This window comes from Varanus komodoensis, unplaced genomic scaffold, assembly GCF_004798865.1.
Source record: "Varanus komodoensis strain SLA01 unplaced genomic scaffold, ASM479886v1 scaffold19, whole genome shotgun sequence".
In the NCBI taxonomy this organism is placed as follows: domain Eukaryota; kingdom Metazoa; phylum Chordata; class Lepidosauria; order Squamata; family Varanidae; genus Varanus; species Varanus komodoensis.
This window is the reverse complement of record NW_025335550.1, coordinates 11,487,303-11,503,898: the sequence shown is the minus strand read 5'-3', so window position 1 is coordinate 11,503,898 and position 16,596 is coordinate 11,487,303. Positions and strand designations below refer to the sequence as shown.

General features: G+C 53.8%; 1 protein-coding gene across 5 annotated transcripts in view; it reads left to right on the top strand.

Moving 5' to 3' along the window:
• GALNS (galactosamine (N-acetyl)-6-sulfatase) overlaps positions 1-16,596 on the top strand; it is a 37,556-nt gene that overhangs the window by 661 nt on the left and 20,299 nt on the right. The window contains exons 2-10 of one of the 5 annotated variants that reach the window (XM_044427888.1): positions 3,458-3,581; positions 4,519-4,593; positions 6,314-6,416; positions 8,746-8,889; positions 9,540-9,606; positions 9,720-9,847; positions 10,729-10,868; positions 12,420-12,523; positions 16,141-16,277. In XM_044427888.1, coding sequence (XP_044283823.1) covers positions 3,458-3,581; positions 4,519-4,593; positions 6,314-6,416; positions 8,746-8,889; positions 9,540-9,606; positions 9,720-9,847; positions 10,729-10,868; positions 12,420-12,523; positions 16,141-16,277 — 1,022 coding nt within the window. Of the gene's footprint in view, positions 1-417; positions 3,582-4,518; positions 4,594-5,460; positions 5,518-6,313; positions 6,585-8,745; positions 8,890-9,539; positions 9,607-9,719; positions 9,848-10,728; positions 10,869-12,419; positions 12,524-16,140; positions 16,278-16,596 lie in introns of those variants that run through there. The other 4 variants (XM_044427890.1, XM_044427892.1, XM_044427891.1 and 1 more) reach the window with 4 other exon arrangements.

Genomic DNA, 16,596 nt, shown 5'->3' with positions numbered 1-16,596 from the left:
TCTGGTGGAGGCTTGCTTGGGGGAGAAACGGCACTGGGGCAGGGCCGACCATGCTGTCAGGCCAGCCTTCCCCCACCTGCTGCCTTCCCGATAGGTAGGGCTGCACCTCCCATTATCCCCAGACCGTAGGCCATGCTGGCAGGGGACGATGAATATGGCAGCCCAGCACATCTGGAGGGCTCCAGGTTGGGGGAGGAGGCCAAGGAGTGGGGCTGCTGGTGCTGCTCACACGGTTTGGGCTACAACAGCCCCAGGCATTATGGGAGTTGGCCAGTGGTTATGGGAGTTGCGGCGCAAAACATCTGGAGGGGCCCACGTGGCCTGTGCTGCCCCTGGACAGAGTGTGTCCTTAGATTTTGTGAAAATAGAGCACATGCTTGTGGGTTTGCTCGTTCTCTCGTGGGCAGAGGGGGGTTTGCTCCCGCCTCAGGTGCCTGCTCGAGTTACCTGCTGTGCGTGCTGTGGATCTCCAGGCCAGGAGGGAGGGCACCTCTTTGCAATTTAAGGGCTGCCTTCAGGGAGTTGTGCCTGGGGGCCACAAGGAGCCCTGACCTGTGGCAGACAACGAGGCCAGGAAACACGTCCTCTGGGCAGTTTGGCTGGGTTGTCTCTAGCAGTTTTGCAGTTTGATGCAGACAAGCTGTCTTGAGTGGTAAGCTAGGCTGGGGCCTCCTTGTAAACCATCTTGAGGCCAGCTTTGGGTACAAAAGCCAGAAATACCGGCATGGAGGCTTCTGGATCAGCTTGCCCCTGGTGAAGCCTGCTCTGCAACTTGCATCCCCTCCTCTCATCTCCAAGAGGAGCATCTTCGAGGCTTTCCGTTTGTATTGACGGTTTGAAGGGATAAAAATACCCACAGCAGTGCCTTGGACTTCTTACACTGCCCGTGTTCTGCTCACCTTTTCTATTGCCTCCCAGTGCCAGCATTTGGAATGCTTTTCTTGTGTGCTAGCGCCAGCACAAGCTCGTTACAGGCAGCTTTCTACAGGTCAAGGCCTTCAGGCCTGTATTATACCACCAAAGCTTTTGAAGGAGGAGGACAGACAGACCTGCTGTGCATACCTACACTGTGAGGAAAGCACGACTGCTTGGACAGACCCATCCAATTCGTGGATGACATGAGAAGTGGCTGATGGAGCATAGTTGCTCAGAAACTGAGATATAAATTGGGACATCCTCGAAAACTAATTTGCCTCTGCCACGAATGCACTCTGTGGCCCAGGCCACGGTGGCGCAGGAATTAAGCCTCAACAGTCATTACGGTGTTGCCAGATGCCTTTTTGTTTGGGCTGGGCAGGCAAGTGTAAGTGCCCCTCTGAATGGCCAGTCCACTTTCCACCTCCCATTTACCATATGGGGTATATGAATGCTGACCTACATTACAGGGTTGTTGTAAGGAGAGCAACAGAGGGGGCATACCTGGGTGGTGGAGCACATATTTTTCATGCAAGCGGTTCTAGGTTTGGGTCTGGGCATCTCCAGGGAGGACTAGGAAGGAATTCTGTCTTGAACCCAGGATAGCTGTTTTCATTCACCATTGGTGGTTTTAGGCAGCTGCCTGAGATACTCACACATGTGAACTTTCATGCACTTTGAACACTCAGACGAAACTGGGTAGATGCTGGGAAGTATCATTTCTCATTTTGTACGGGTGCAAAGCTGGACAGCATTAAAGCTGATCGGAAGCATTTGAATCACGCTGCCAAAGGAGAGCTTTGCGAGTATTCCAGACTGGGAGAAACAAGCTAGTGGGTCCTCAGCCACATCAAGCCAGAACTTTCCCTGGAAGTTAAAATGATGACGCTGAGTCTCCTGTCCTTTGGGCGCACCATGAGAAGGCAAGTCTTGCTGGAAAAGACAACCCTGTGAGGAAGTGTTGTGGGCAGAGGAGCAGGAGGAGCAACGACGAGACGGACGGACTCCACCAAGGACGCCACACCTTGGTGTTTATGAGAGCTGAGCAGGCAGCTGGGCAACAGAGGAGAAGGGGCACTTTGCGGCCAGTGGCTGGAGGCTATGTTGCCGTCTCCCGGGCGAGGCGGCCGGTGCCCGATGTCCCCCTGCAATGAGCAGAATTGTCCTGGCAGATAAAACTTGATTTCAGGGGAAGGCTTTGCGGTGGAGAATGCCGCTGGCGGGCAGGCGTCGGCCTGCGGTCCTGTGAGCGCCTCCTGTGAGTGTGATTCATCAGCCATTTTAGGGAAATTATTCTGTGGTTCAGCTGAACGTGCTGCTACAAAAATGCTTCCTAATGCGGCGCCTGTATTTATTTTTAGTTTTAGCTTATTACTCCTTGAACCCTGTTTTAGTTGCCTGAAATTGTAGCTGCAATTTTTTGTTCCTTTAAAAGGTGGCTCCTGTTGATTTAAGTATTTTTTGGTAGCACAAAAGGGCGTTTTTGCTTTTATTATATTCAGTATATATGCATGTAAAGAAAAGGTTGTGGCAAGACCCAGAGTGGTTTAGCTGCAGGTGCCAGGAAGGACAAGCAAAGCATGGCGCCTTTTGAGAAATGTCTGGAAGCTCTCTCGACTCAGCCCCATGGCGGGATTCGCGTAACTGCCGCAAAATAGCTTCCTTTCTCACGTGGCGCATAGTTTGCCTTCAGGTTTAATTGGCTCAGGATGTTTTGGCAGCAACTAGCATAAGACAGTTTAAAAACGGGACGGGAGGGAAAGATCTTGGAGAATGGGCCTGTCAGTGCCTGCCCGCCATTATGGATAGACCTCGAACTTTGGTGTTCGGAAGCAACGCATCTGTGGACACACATTGCTGGGGACAAACGGCGAGGGGGCATATCGTTGCACTCTGCACGGCTTTTCTGCGTCTCTGTGGTATTTTGTGGACTGTTGCTGGAGACAGAATACTGGGCTATTTATGCTGGGATCCTGAAACTCCAGGTCTGCGGGGCCAGGGCAGCCAGCCTCCCAAGATTCCACATGGCCGTCACCTGTCGCCCTGAACCGGTAGCCATTTGGCGCTTTCCTGGCCTTTGGGCAGTCCCCCTTTACCTCACCCCCAATATGTCGAAATGCCCCTCGGAAGTGTCCTTCTGGAGCCTTCGTTGATACTGGCGTTAAGAGCCTTAAGCTAAAACAGGGTGAGGCTTTGGTCCCCACCCGTTTTGTCCCACCCACTATGTGAATGTGGCCCCCCAAAGCATCTCCCAAAATCACATTTGGCCCTCAGGCTGAAAGAGGTTCAGCCTTCATCTTGTTCTGACTGGAGATGCCGGCTTTCTGGTTTTCTTCCGGTCTTTTGAAACCCTCCAAATTGTGCTTATGTAATTGAAACTGAAAAGGGTGATTCCCCCTCCGGCGTGGAGAAGTGGAAGTCATGGTGGGACGTGATTGGGTGTGACGGGGCAGATGCTATTTCAAGTGACTGAAAAAGAAAAATGCCTACTACTTCAAAAACTGATTTTCCCCCTCTTTCTTGTGTGCTGGTGTTTCTTCAGATGGGCTGGGGTGACCTGGGTGTATTTGGCCATCCCGCTAGAGAAACCCCAAACCTAGACCAGATGGCTGCCGAAGGAATGATTTTCCCAGACTTCTACACTGCCAACCCTCTCTGTTCACCGTGTGAGTAAACGTTAAAGCCCCGGGGTCACACTGTCGCCCATGAGGCATGTTGTTAAACTTGAGTCGTATTTTGCCCCTGTGATGAAGTCAGTGTTGGCAAATTGTTCTTTCCATTATGCAAAGACTGAGTTTGTATATTTCAGAATATTTGTGAACCTTTATTTCTTTATTATATCTCTATATCATCAATTAGCCAAAGCGTTCTGGGACTTTACTGGAAAAAATAAAAGCATAAAATATAGTGGAGAATGTGCTGAAGAATTAAATCAAAGATGCTTAAAACAGAAGAGAAGGAGCATCAAGATAAAATTGTGTGGCACAACGAGCCAGTGTGGTATGCTGGTTAGAGTGTTGAACAGGGGCTTGGTCAGTCCTGGTTGTAGTCCCCACTCGGCCATTAAGTTGCCTGGGTGACTGGGCAGGTCACTGATTCTTAGCCTGACCTACTCCACAGGGTTGTTGTGAGGTTGAAACGGAGAGGTGGAAAACCATGTCATTTGCCTTGGATTCCTTTAAAGAGGGAAAAGGCTGGCATAGAGACTTAGTAGCCGTACTAATAACCAGTAACCACACAAAGCTCTAAAAACGGGGCCAGCACAGTGGGTGGAATAATTAAAGCGCCTCCCAAGTGAAGCACTAGCAATGCCGGCACCTGGTACTGTAGGAACACATTTTCTAAAAAAATGAAAGCCACAGTGGAAATGCTCCTGCGAGCAGACCCCGGAAATGTGCTTGTTTCCCTGCGCAGCAGCACACCGCCATGTCTCCGCTGTCCATGACGAGAGCGGGGCAGGATGATGCTCCCACATGTGAGGCCTGTGGTGCGTGGGCATGGGTGAAACAGCGGAGCTGGGATGGGCAGATGTGCCCTCGGAGGAGGGCCCCCCAGCCGCACGATGCCGCTGCACCTCAGTGGCCTTTTCTCTTCTCTCTGCAGCGAGGGCGGCGCTCCTGACAGGTCGTCTCCCCATCCGGAACGGCTTCTACACCACAAACGCCCATGCCAGAAATGGTATGTTTTCCCACGGAAGAGGCGCAATGTTTGCAGGCCCGGCCCGGCCTGGCCCAGTGTCAGAGTCATGCCTCAAGCTGTCTGACTGAGGACGCTTCGAGGATGTTGCTCGGAAGCCCCTAAACGCACCCGCGAGCCTTCCTGAAATCAGCAGAGGGCTCCTGCCAGGCGCAGGGCTTAGCAACGGGCCGTATTGCAAGCATGTCGGCTGGGTGTTTGCCGGGTCAGTCAAGGGGGCAGGTACTGCGGGGCTTTTTAGGGGGGCAGAAACAAACTGGCGTGCATTTCTTGTTCATGCACCCCACTCTTCTCCGTTGTGCGCAGAGGAAAGGGAAATGCCTCTGGTTCTAGAGCGAACTGTAGTTCTCCGCTTCATGCAGCCTCTGGGGCCTGTGGCGCTTTTTGACCACGGTTAGCTAAATAAAGCAAGATAATCCATCCACCTGGGACTAAGCCATCTTGCAGAAAATAAAAAAAGTCCCCAGAGTTCTTGCCGCAGAGCAAATCCTGGGGCCCAAGCCTGTTTTCGCTGCTGCGGCCGAAGACATTGCTCTGGCGGATGGGCTAATTAACATTCAGCAAAAGGAAGCCGGGAACAGGGCTGCATGTGATTATTGTAGGTTAACAATCTGTCTGAAATCCACTCGTAGAAATATGTTCTTCCTGCTAAGCCGGGCAAGGGCATCTGGCGAGCACCACCAAGCTGTCCACAAAGCCAGCTTTGTTCCCACACTCCTGTTGGGAGGTGCCAGCTTGAGCTGATCGGAGGCCGATCTGGTTGGTGTGCGTGTTGTTTGTTCCAAAATGGCAGATGCTGCGGGAGACCATATGTTTTGCAGCATGCATTTACAGCTCCGGACTGAGGCAGACTGCATGTTGGCAAGTGTGGGTGTTCGTCTCTTCGCGGACAGAGGAGGGTAGCTGGTACGTGAGATGCGCGAGAGCTGCAGGGGAAGGCATGCGGCATCACCCCCGCTCGCAGTCTCTCGGGCCAGATCTGCAAGCCCTTCCTTGCTTACACGTGTGTTCTGAGCCTGGAAAACAGTGCGTCACCTCAGCCAGGCAGTTCCCTGTGGAGCCGCTCCAGTCACTGCCTGCACTGACGGTGGGTGATCCTCGAGGACTCGGGCTGTGCTGCTCCTCTCCTAAAGAGGCAAAGCGAGGGCTGGCCGGCCACGGACCCTCCCTGACTGCTGTGCCGCAGCTTTTCTTCTCTGGGGGCAACAGCCTGAGTACCGCAGCTTCTGAGCTGGTGATCCTGTTCTTCTTCATGAGAAGTGCAAATGTGTTCTAGCATGTGTGAGGCAAGAGAGCCTGCTGCGTCAGTTTGCTCCCGGTCCCACTGGTTTCTTCGTGTTTCTAAGAGCAGTTCCATGGCTCGCTACTTTCCAAGACTTGGGGGATTAACAGGTTCCTGAGAAGAGGCATTTCTAGTCATTTCACTTAATGCATGACATGACCAGAAACTTGCGGGCAGCTGCTTGGGATGTGCTCGGGTAGTATTTAGCTCAGCATGGCCCAGAGCGATGCTGCTAATCCCCGATCTGGGCTCCCTCCTCTCTCTCCTGGCCCCGCTCGTCTCTGACTCCGGCCTCCTGCTCCAATCTTGAACTGCCCTCTGGCTGGCCCTGCGCGGAGGACAGCTGATAAATCTTGTTGCTGCAGAAAGCTGCTGCCCCCCGTTTGCCAGCCTGGCTGAAGTGTTTTTGTCTCCATGCAGCCTACACGCCCCAGGAGATTACAGGGGGCATCCCAGATTACGAACTGCTCCTCCCCGAATTGCTGAAGAAAGCAGGCTATGTCAATAAGCTGGTTGGCAAATGGTAACGTGCCTTCTTACTACTCCCTTTATGTCTGCGATCTGCTGTATCCGTGCAGGAATCTGGCTCACGTCCGTCTTGGCTCCCTGTCCTCAGAAAGCCACTCGGGGCATCTCCCCTCCCACCTGGTGGGATCGCATTTCAAAGCTGAGCACTGTTAGACGCGCATAGGTAATAAACGCAACACGTTGCACTGAATTTCATCACAGACTAGAAGGCTGCGCCACCGGAGCCGGTCATAGTAACGCCTTTTTTTTAACCTTTTGCCGCCTCTGATTGTTGATTCCGGGGTGGCGGTGCTTTCCTCCGCAGCTGCTCGATTTTTGGCCCTGCTTTGCCAGCCTCAGAGCGTCACTCCCTTCCCAGCGGAAAGGAGAACTGAAGCTCGCACTCTTCCAAAGACCCACAGCATCAGCTGGGTGGGCAGAGGGTAAATGAGCGCGCCAGCAAACAAATATTGACCTGCAATCTGCCTGCGCCGCATCCCAGGAGCTCTTTTAAAGGAACTAAGAGTTGGATCATTGAAATTGATGGCAAGCCTCCACGGTGCTGGCGCAGGTGTTAACAGGGGGAATAGCGCGGGCACTGAAAACGCTTCTTTTAGATAAATCATGGTTGTTAAGGAGCAGCTCTGCAGCTGCGGAAGAGTGCAGTTTCTGAGGCCCTAGAAGGAAAAAACAGGAAGGATACAGGCCAAGGTGACGGTTTCTCTCCTATGTCTCCCCTGCCTCTTGCCTTCCCTGGCCAGTGTATGGATTTACTGCTGACAGAAAAAGCAGTGGCTAGGACGAGGATTCATACCGGTTCCCCCCCCGCCCCCCCGAGAGGATCCTTCCGGCGGGTTTTCGTGTGTCCAGGGCTTGCAGTCTGGTTTGAGCTTCTGATCTCAGAGCTCCAGCGCCTGCCTCCCGGGCGCAGCACTGCACAGTTTGGGGGCTCATGCCCCCGGGCAGCTGCATGCAGACCCAAGGCTCCGGGGCCACGCTCCCGCAGCTCCCCTCGCCTTTCTGGTTTGAGCCACAGCAGCCGGTGCCTCGACAGATTTGGCTCTGAATTCAGTCTTGTCTGTCACACAAAATGATAGTCCAGCACTACAAAGCATCTCAGTGTAGCATATACATGAGTGATTTATTTACAGATGAGTTTGGGGAATACATTCAAGGGCAGGTGTGTCCTTGAGAGCTAGTCCAGGGGAGCCTCGATTCAGTCCCGTGCCCGCAGTCCCAGCCAAGGGACGCGCTGGCTGGCCGCATTCTCACAGCCTGGCTCAGCCTGCCCAGTCGCACAAAGGGCCAGAAGGCAGGGGGTGACCGTGCGTGCTGCCCTTCGCTCCTCCGGGAAAGGACAGGATAAAAATAGGAGCAAAGTCGGAGCAGGCCTCGTCTGTGGGGGCTGGTTTGCAAGCAAGCCGGCAGACGTTCCCTCACAATCGACTCGTTTGCCACCAGAAATGCAGAGCAGGCCGAGGGAAGAAAGCAAGCGCATGGATCCAGAGCTGTGAATTATTTATTGCTGCACATCGACGCAGCAGACAGCCTGAGAAGGGGAAAAACCCGCGCAGCCCACTGAGCTGCAGGCAACGGGGCTGCAGCTGAGTGCTAATAAATGTAAATTCATATACCTGGGGAAAGGAAATAAACAGCACAGATAGAGATTGGTTCCAGGGAATTATCTCAAAAGCAGCGAATCTTGAACAACCTTAGAGCCATAGCAGAAAGCTAATTAAGTCCGTTGCTCACAGCTCGCGCGCACGGGGAGTGCGGGATCGGCCAGGCCTGGCTCCAGCAGTGCCAGCCTGTTTCCAGGCCACATGCCCCCGCTAGCGGGGCAAGGGAAGGGCAGCGCATCTGGGGCCCGGTGCACCATCCCCCGGCGCTCCTCCTGTTCCCAGCTGCCCAGGGAGGGCTCGGTGGGCATGTACAGGATCCGTGGGGGCCGTACGACTCCGTGCTGAGCCAGCCCAAATTCTGCCCAGAAAAATCTGCCTCCCGTGACATGCGGACTTCGCAAATTAAGCACCGTAGCTCCGATTCCCTCGTTTTACATCATGGCTCCTCTGCTCCTGAGAGGTGCTTCTGAACCGTGGAAGCTAACGTTGTGACCAGCTGTGAACTGTTGGCGTAGAAGTGGCCGAACGAGGGACCTTTGGAGGCTGGGGAGCGACGAGCCAGGGGAGCCAAGGGGGCTGTCTGAACTGGTTGGCTGCCGCTGGACCAACCGCCGGCCCCTCAGCCACGGGCACCTGCGTCTGGCGGGCTCGCCCAGGGCTGGCGGGACGACTGATGTGCTCCGGTGATACCCGGACCGTGACGCCTCTGTTCTTCCCTTCCAGGCACCTTGGCCACCGGCCCCAGTTCCATCCCTTGCGGCACGGATTCGACGAGTGGTTTGGATCCCCAAACTGCCACTTTGGACCTTACGATGACAAAGCAGCCCCAAACATCCCTGTTTATAGGGACTGGGAGATGATCGGCAGGTAGCCGTTTTGCTGCCTCACCTGCCCGTTCCCTGGTTCATTCTGCTTTCCTTCTGGCTTTGCTCAGCTCCTGGAACGGAGGGCCTCAGCCCCTCCCGGCTGCCCTTCCTCCCGGCGAGGCTGCAGGGAGCCTCGGGCCTCGGGGTCAGGGGCCTCCGCAAGCCACATTCTTCGGAAGCCTCCCCACCTGTCGCCATTCGTGAGGCGCGCCAGGCCCCCGGGGACCATGTGTGACAGCACCCCCGGACAGGTGCGCACAGGGACCTTGCAGTCCCCCGTGGAGATTAGACGGACCATTGCTGGGTCACGGGGGTGCTGCTGTCCCCCCCACAGGCCGTGCCACCCGGGTTCAGGGGGCACAGCCAGCCATGCCTGCGCGGCTGCTTCAGGACTCTCTTCCGCATGGGTGGCACGTGCGACTCGTTGCCCTCACGGTGGCTGTGCAGGCTGCATTCCTGTGCAGGCACAAGCGGCTTCCGGAGAAGCGGGCTGCCCATGAAGCCTCTCGCTGAGCCCTCTTCCAGTGGACTTGTTCCAGGAGGGCTCTGCTGTTTTCCCAGGGGCCGGAGGGAGTCAAGCGCTTCTCCCTCATTGCGGTAGGCTTAAAACGGTGTGGGATGTTTTTCCCAGGTCTGGCATTTTTCTTTTAGGTACTATGAAGACATAAAAATAGATCATAAAACCGGGGAATCAAACCTAACCCAGATGTACTTACAGGTACCGTTTACTTGGATAAAAGGTTTCCAAACCCCGCAGCCGTTTTCTGCAGCTGCTTGCGCACGGGCAGCGTGGGGGGCCATGTCTGACGTTCATTCTCTGGTCATTTCCAGGAAGCCCTTGATTTTATTAGTGCACAGCAAGCCAGCCAGCAGCCGTTCTTTCTGTACTGGGCGATCGATGCCACTCACGCGCCTGTGTACGCTTCCAGGGAGTTCTTGGGCACGAGCCAGCGAGGGCTGTAAGTCTTATTTATTTTCATGTTTGGGAACAGAAGTCCCTCCCCTGCCCCACGCCTCTTCCTCATTGTATTGGAGAGGAACTGGAGAGCAGTAGCAATTATCCTGGAACACCTGGGCTCCTTACTTAAAATTGAAAAGTATGTTTGTTTATTACGAAGGAGCAGCAGGTCCTTGAGAGGATTCAGCCCGGGCTGAAGGTTGCACAAACGAAAGGGAGCGCAGAGGTTTTGGTGCCGGGGCAGGGCCGGCGTCAAGGACAGGCGTGACCAGGCGCCTGCCGAGGACACGCGAGTCCCCTGCCTGCAGCCTGGGCGCTCCCCTGTCTCCCAGCTTGGCTCAGGGGCCCTGGCAGCTGGTGACAGCGGTGAGCATGTGGACCCGCTGTGCTGGAGGCCACCAAAAGCTGGAGTTCGTGCTGTGCCTGGGCGAGATCTGAGGAGGTGCCCAGAGCACAATGGCATCCGTTCACCTGGAGCACACAGTGGAACGAACACGCTGGTATTTCCCCTGCCATTTCTAAGCGTTCCGTGAGTTAACCTCCAGGGAAGTGTAAGCAGCTGCAGTCCTATTTTCACTTCCCTGAGAGTTAGCCCACTGAGCGTTCATTGTGGTTCAGAATGCAGCGTATTCAGACCTCAGTATCCTAGGCGGCATTTCTACTTTAAATGAAATATTACTGGTGAACTCTTGTTGTTTTTATAACTATTTGGACCTGGCTGGTTTCTGAAATGGGATGTTTTTATAAAACATTTTTTGTTTCTTGTAAATGTTTATGCACAAATACACGGGACTGGTGTCTGTTACAGATTACGCAAGTGTTGGGCATCCTGCCCGTGGACCGGCACATTTAGTTTTGCAATCTGTTCTCCCTGCCTCTCAGGTATGGTGACGCCGTGCGAGAAATTGACAGCAGCATTGGGAAGATACTGAGTCATCTTCAAAAACTCGGCATAAGCGAGGACACCTTTGTGTTTTTCACATCTGACAATGGCGCAGCCCTTGTTTCAGCTCCTGAACAAGGTCAGCTTTGCTGGTGTAGAACTCGTCACTTTTGGGGTAGAGAATTTGCAGCTTCATTAAGTTACAGTACAAATTCAGAAACGTTGTTTGTAAATACACGTTTCTGGTTGGTTCCTGTTTCTGGTTGAAATTAATCGTGCAGTTCCAAACTTTCCGTATGGAGGGCAAACATACCCATTGTTCCTAAGACCTAACAGCTAAGAAAAAAAGTTTGCTGGAATTCTCCCAATGGATATAAGTCCCCGGTCTGTGATTTCTCCTTTCTTCTCAGTTAATGCAAAATATTTTATAAGCACATCTGCTGAGCTCTTCTGAAAAGCTGCTAAGATGGTGGTTTCCTTGAAGGTCCAAGTTTGCCTTGTTTCGCGGGTGTTTGCTTTTTATTCCCTTTGGGCACGGTCCCGTACATTAACGGCTTGCCCGCTTTCTCTGTATTTGTCCGTGCACCTCTGCCCCCGGCTCAGGCCCAGCCAGCTCCAAGCCTGACTGTGGGCGTGCAGGACCGAAAGAGCGTCGTCTGCTTTTCTGTGCCCTTGGGCAAGTTCTGACTTCCCACAGTTCAGCTGCAAAGGACTTTGCGCACCGTCTGGTGCCTTAGAGCATCGCGCTGTTTCTTGTAGGGACCCGCGTTCCAAAAGGCAGGGAAAGCTGCCCGTCACGGATGAGCTGGTTCCGCCTTTTATGCAAATCACAGTTAATGGTGGCCTGCATGGGCTGAGGTGCGCACTTGCTGTGGTTCTCGGGGAATCATTTTGGGCATGGATTAGCCAACCCTCTCCATGGAAGTTGGGCCCTGCTGTTATCTAACGATTCTGTTAGGAGAGAAAAAAGGAAAGAGAACGGGGACCTTGCTCGTGCCCCTGCTCCCCAGATCACCCTCCAGGGAATGCAGCCCTTGATGGAAAAGCTTTCCTCACCCAGCTTCACGGCCTCCAGCAGGTCCCTGCTCTCCATCCTGCTCTCCCCATCTGCAAAGATGTGGCGGCGATTGACTGGTGACGAACTTGTTATGGTTGTTCGTTGACTAACAGACCAGTCTTCCGAGCACCCTTGGAACCTGCTTCTGTTCGGATCCAGTGTTAAGACGCAGGCAGACACCAAGGCTTGGATCCAGATTTCTGCTGGACCAACTGTGCTGGCAGAAGTAGATTTCTCCCTCCCTCCCTCCACGCAGCAGCCAGCCTACCCCTAAAAATGCTACACTGCATGTTGCGGGGTCCTCAAAATTCAGAGAAAGGGACCCTCTGTCAGGAGGGTACTTCCCTCCCAGGAAGGGCCCCGTGTCTTGCAGAAGGCAGTTCCTGGGGCCAAGGCCACGGCAGGGCGCCTGCCTCAGTGCCTCACTCTGGCATCGCCGCCAGGCTTTCTGTAAATATGCAGAGTCTTGGTGATGGGTGTTTCCTGGAGGGCTTGGAGCCGATCCCGAGCAGGGACCTGAACCAGGCCCCATTGGCTGTGCCCATCGCTAATTCTGCACCGGCTTGGCTTTGTTTCAGCTTTCTTTAGCTCTCATAAGGAGATCATGTCGAATGACTGTTTCTTCCTCCCCAGGAGGCAGCAATGGCCCTTTCCTGTGTGGCAAGCAGACTACCTTTGAGGGGGGCATGAGAGAACCGGCAATCGCCTGGTGGCCTGGACACGTGCCTGCTGGGCAGGTGAGGCTCTGAAGCGGCACCTCTTTTTTTTACAGCCCGGAAGGAGTCAGGGGAGGCCTTTCAGGGCAAAGGCCCAGGGCCACAGGAGCAGCCACAGCCTCCCGGGGCTTCCCGCGGAGGTTGCAGGGCAGGGGACAAAGAAATAGCAGCCGCTTGCAGTTGACGCTCTTCTGGAGGCATGCAGTCTTAGGAGAGGGGTTTGGCCGGCAGGCACGTCCTCCATCCTGGTGCCACAGCGTCCGGCGGCTCGACCGGGAGCTTGTTAGCCTTCTGTGCAGTCTGCGAGTCAGTAACTGCTGTGCTGAGGCGCAGGATGCGGCCGCTCCCCCAGCTGCAGGGGGATTGGAGCGAGATCCTGGCGCAGCAGGCGCCAGCAGGGAGCGCTCCTCAGGTGGCCCGCCGGCGCGCGCGAGCCGTTGCCCCAGTACTCGTGGATGGCAAGCTCACGCCGTGTCTGCAAGAGGCGGGCCTCTCCGTAAACACTGGGCGTTTCCTCCCCTTTGCAGGTGCCTCCATCCCCGAGAAAGGGGATACTCAGAATACGGCTCGTTATTAATGCCTTGTGCTCTCGGACAAACGGAACATTTCGGGTGCAATCCTAGGGTGTATTTAGGGTTCAGGCAGACAAAGGCCTACAGCTTCCAGCTTTCCTTTAGTTTCTTATTTATATTTAGATTCTATTTATATTATCTTTCAAAAATTTTAATCAAATACATAATAAGAGTGCTTCTTAATGATTTAAACCCAGTATATTGTGGACAGGTTATTTATTTGGTTTGTAGTGCTACCACAGTCCGAAGTCTCACTCTTTCACACCTTGAGAAGAGCTGCTTCGCTTTCCCTTCAGACCCTTCCTTGCAGATTCTTTGCAAGCACAGCCAGTTTCCTTGCTAGGTAGGAGACCCACGCACAGCCGGGTAAATGGAGGGATTTGAGGAACCGCCTGGGTGCCTTCCAAGCTGCTCCGACAGTCCCTTTGTGCCTCGTTTGTTGTGTTCCGAGTAGCTGCTTTCCTCTTTCGGGATCTCATCTCTTTCGAAGTGAAATCTGCATCCTTGTGCATAGATACACGAAATGTGCAGTTATACTCAGTGCAAAAATTAAGTAACATGCCACTGTTTGGGCATCTGGCAGCAGCCATCCCGGGAATCCTAGCACAGTGAAGAACGGAGGACACAGGTGTGTGCCGTGCCCAGCCATGGGGGGCCCCTAGCAGTCTTGTGCCTCGGGAACTACTGAAAGTGTTTCTCAAGATGACCTTTGACCTGCTGACAAGTATTACACTGAAGCATGAGGACTAGAAACTTGGCTTGTTCTTCAAGTAAAAGCTGAGGTTTGGCAAAAGTCGACACACATGACCAAGTTAAGAGTGTGTGCACTTGTGGGGAACTGTCAATATGTTCGGTGTGGTGGGATAGTCAGATGGGGATAAACAAAATGAAAGGCACAGAAGAGAGTAAGAGTGGGAGGTTTTGCCGTGGGATCCATCCTGGGGGTGCTTTTCCCAGGCCACAGGCCTTTGACCCCATCCCTTTGCTGTGGTTGGGCATAAGCAGCAGGAACACGCGTCTGGTGGATGTCTCCTCCCAGGCACACGCACCCACAGCCTGGCTGAATTTTCCAGGTGAAAGCCTAGGCAGTAAACAAACTTTAAAGATTTTTGCGTGCTGCCTTCTAGAAGAATCCAGCTGGCAGGAATGTGCGTTCGGCTGCTCTTTGAATCTTCCTTTTGCTCCGTCCCCTCCTTCTCTCCCCCTTCCGCTCTTCCCACCTCCCTGGTTCTGCTCCCTGAAGGAGAAAAGAACATATCAACCCAAAGACAGCACTGCAACCTTTTCTTCACTATCTCCCACAGGGCACAAATTGAAATTGAATTAGACAGGGATATCAGGCCTGCTTGCTGTGATAAATGTAAAAGGATTTTATTTAAAAACACCCTGACATTTGTTCACCCAGTTTCAAATATTTAGCTTTCCTCTTTTCCATTCCTGGCGGGGGCAACTTTATTAATTGTCGCCTTTGATTCAGAGTTAGAGCTTGAAAGCGCTGATAACGCCAGCGCTGGCTATTTCTTCTTGCAATGTGGCCCAAAGCAAAAATGATTTCGTTTTCTTAAAGACATTCTGTGTATGCTGAGAGTTTTTATACACACATACACAAGCCCATATATATATATATATATATATATATAAAAAAACCTCTTCTTAACATGCGTAATACCGGCTGTTCCTTGCTGATATGGAAAATATCTGATCTTGCTCCTCTGTTTTTCATTATTTATTTTTCATTGGGCTGTTAGTCTCTAGAATATTATCCCCCTGCACCACTGGTCTTGTTATGGGAATGGCAAGTCAAATGAAAGAGTGCTGTCAACACAAGAAAATGCTAAATTTTTCCCTGTTTCTCCTCTGAAAATACTTCAAAGTTTGTATATAAATAGTAACCTCCTCCTGTTTCCCCCCCTGTTCTGCTCTCCCATGTGGTGCTACAGATAAATCCAAGTGGCTGTAACATTGACGTTTAATTTCCTTTAAGAAGTTTGCGCTCCTTTACATAGAGAGGAGTATGTGAGGCCAGGGGTGTAATTGGCCGTTCCTGTGAGCCGCCTGCTCCAGGCCCCGCTCAATAGCAAGGGACCGAGGAGGAGGAAGTCGCCGGGAACTGGCTGTCCTGCCTGTGCCCTGCAGGAACTGACGCCTCAGAGTAACCAGCATGATCTGTCAGGGGTGACCTTCAGCTGCTCCCCCACCCAACCCCGCAAGCTGACATGGTCACATCCAGCCCCGGGGAAGCCCTTGTCCGGCTGCTGCCTCCCCGACATCCCTAATCCAGATGTTGGTCTGGGAGTGTGGGGAGGGACGTTCCCTGCTTCCCCAGTGCTGCTCCGGTGGCCCTGGCAGCTGGCCCCAAGCGCCTTTGGGCGTAAGAGTCTCCAGGTCAGCCGGATTGGCCTCCCACCCCCCACCCCCCGAGGGTTACCAAGAAGCTTGGTGCTTGGCCTTGCTCTGAGATTTGTCCGAGTGCCCGGCTGCCCCCGCTTTTACTTTGCTGCACGTGTGAGAGGAAGGGGTGTGGCGTGAATGGATGCACGCAGCCTCCACAGGGCGCTTGTGCTTGTGCTTGTGTGTGTCGGGAGTAGCGCATGTGTGTGTGGGTGGAGGGAGTGTGCGGGTCCGTGGCGATCCAGAGCTGAAGAGCAAGGGAGAAGTGGGGGGATGAGGGCGAGCGAGAGAGCGCCTTCCGCCTGTGAAACGGGCTTCTGCCAGCTGTGAAAACTGGCTCCAAGGAGCCGTCCCCCGCCTCTGCCCCATGCTCAGTCGGGCGCTGGCTTGTCCTCGGGGTGAGTCTTGTTTCCCTTCGCGGCGATTTTGTGCCGGGGTGCAAGAGGGGTCCTGGAATGGCAGCTGGGCTGAGGGCCCCCAGCACAGGTGGGCGCGGGCAAGGGGGACAGTGCAGCTTCCTGCGTCCCTCAAGACTCCTCCCGGGGCCCGCCTCGTGGGGTGGCGACTTGCGTGGCAGCCCTTCTCGCTGGGAGCGAAGTCCTCCCGGCGGTGGCCTTTGTGCGCACTTGTGTGTCCACCCCCTGTGTGCAGACGCGCTTGTCTTGTCGATTGCAGGCGAGCCATCAGCTGGCGAGCGTGATGGATCTGTTCACCACAAGCCTCGCGCTGGCAGGACTGCAACCTCCCCGTGACAGACAGATCGACGGCATCGACCTTTCGCCTGTCATCCTGCAAGGCAAGTTAATTGACAGGTGAGTTATGAACACCAGGCTCGCGGCTTTCCATCTTGTGCCTCCTCCACGTATTGGCACAGAGCAGAAACTCCGGGTTATTTTTAGAGCCTATTCTTTTAGGAACAGGTCTTTCCCCCGCCCTTCATCTTCTGGAGAAGCAAGTCGCTGAGATCTACAGCTTTTTTGAGGCTTGTTTCTGAATCCCAAAGTGTGTATCTTTTCCACTGTGGCTTTTCCCAGATACGCACTGGCCAGGTTCCTTCACAGGACGCCTCAGCTAGGAGCGATGAGGCTTAAAACAGGGGTGGATGTGTGTGTGGGGACCCTTTTGTACAGG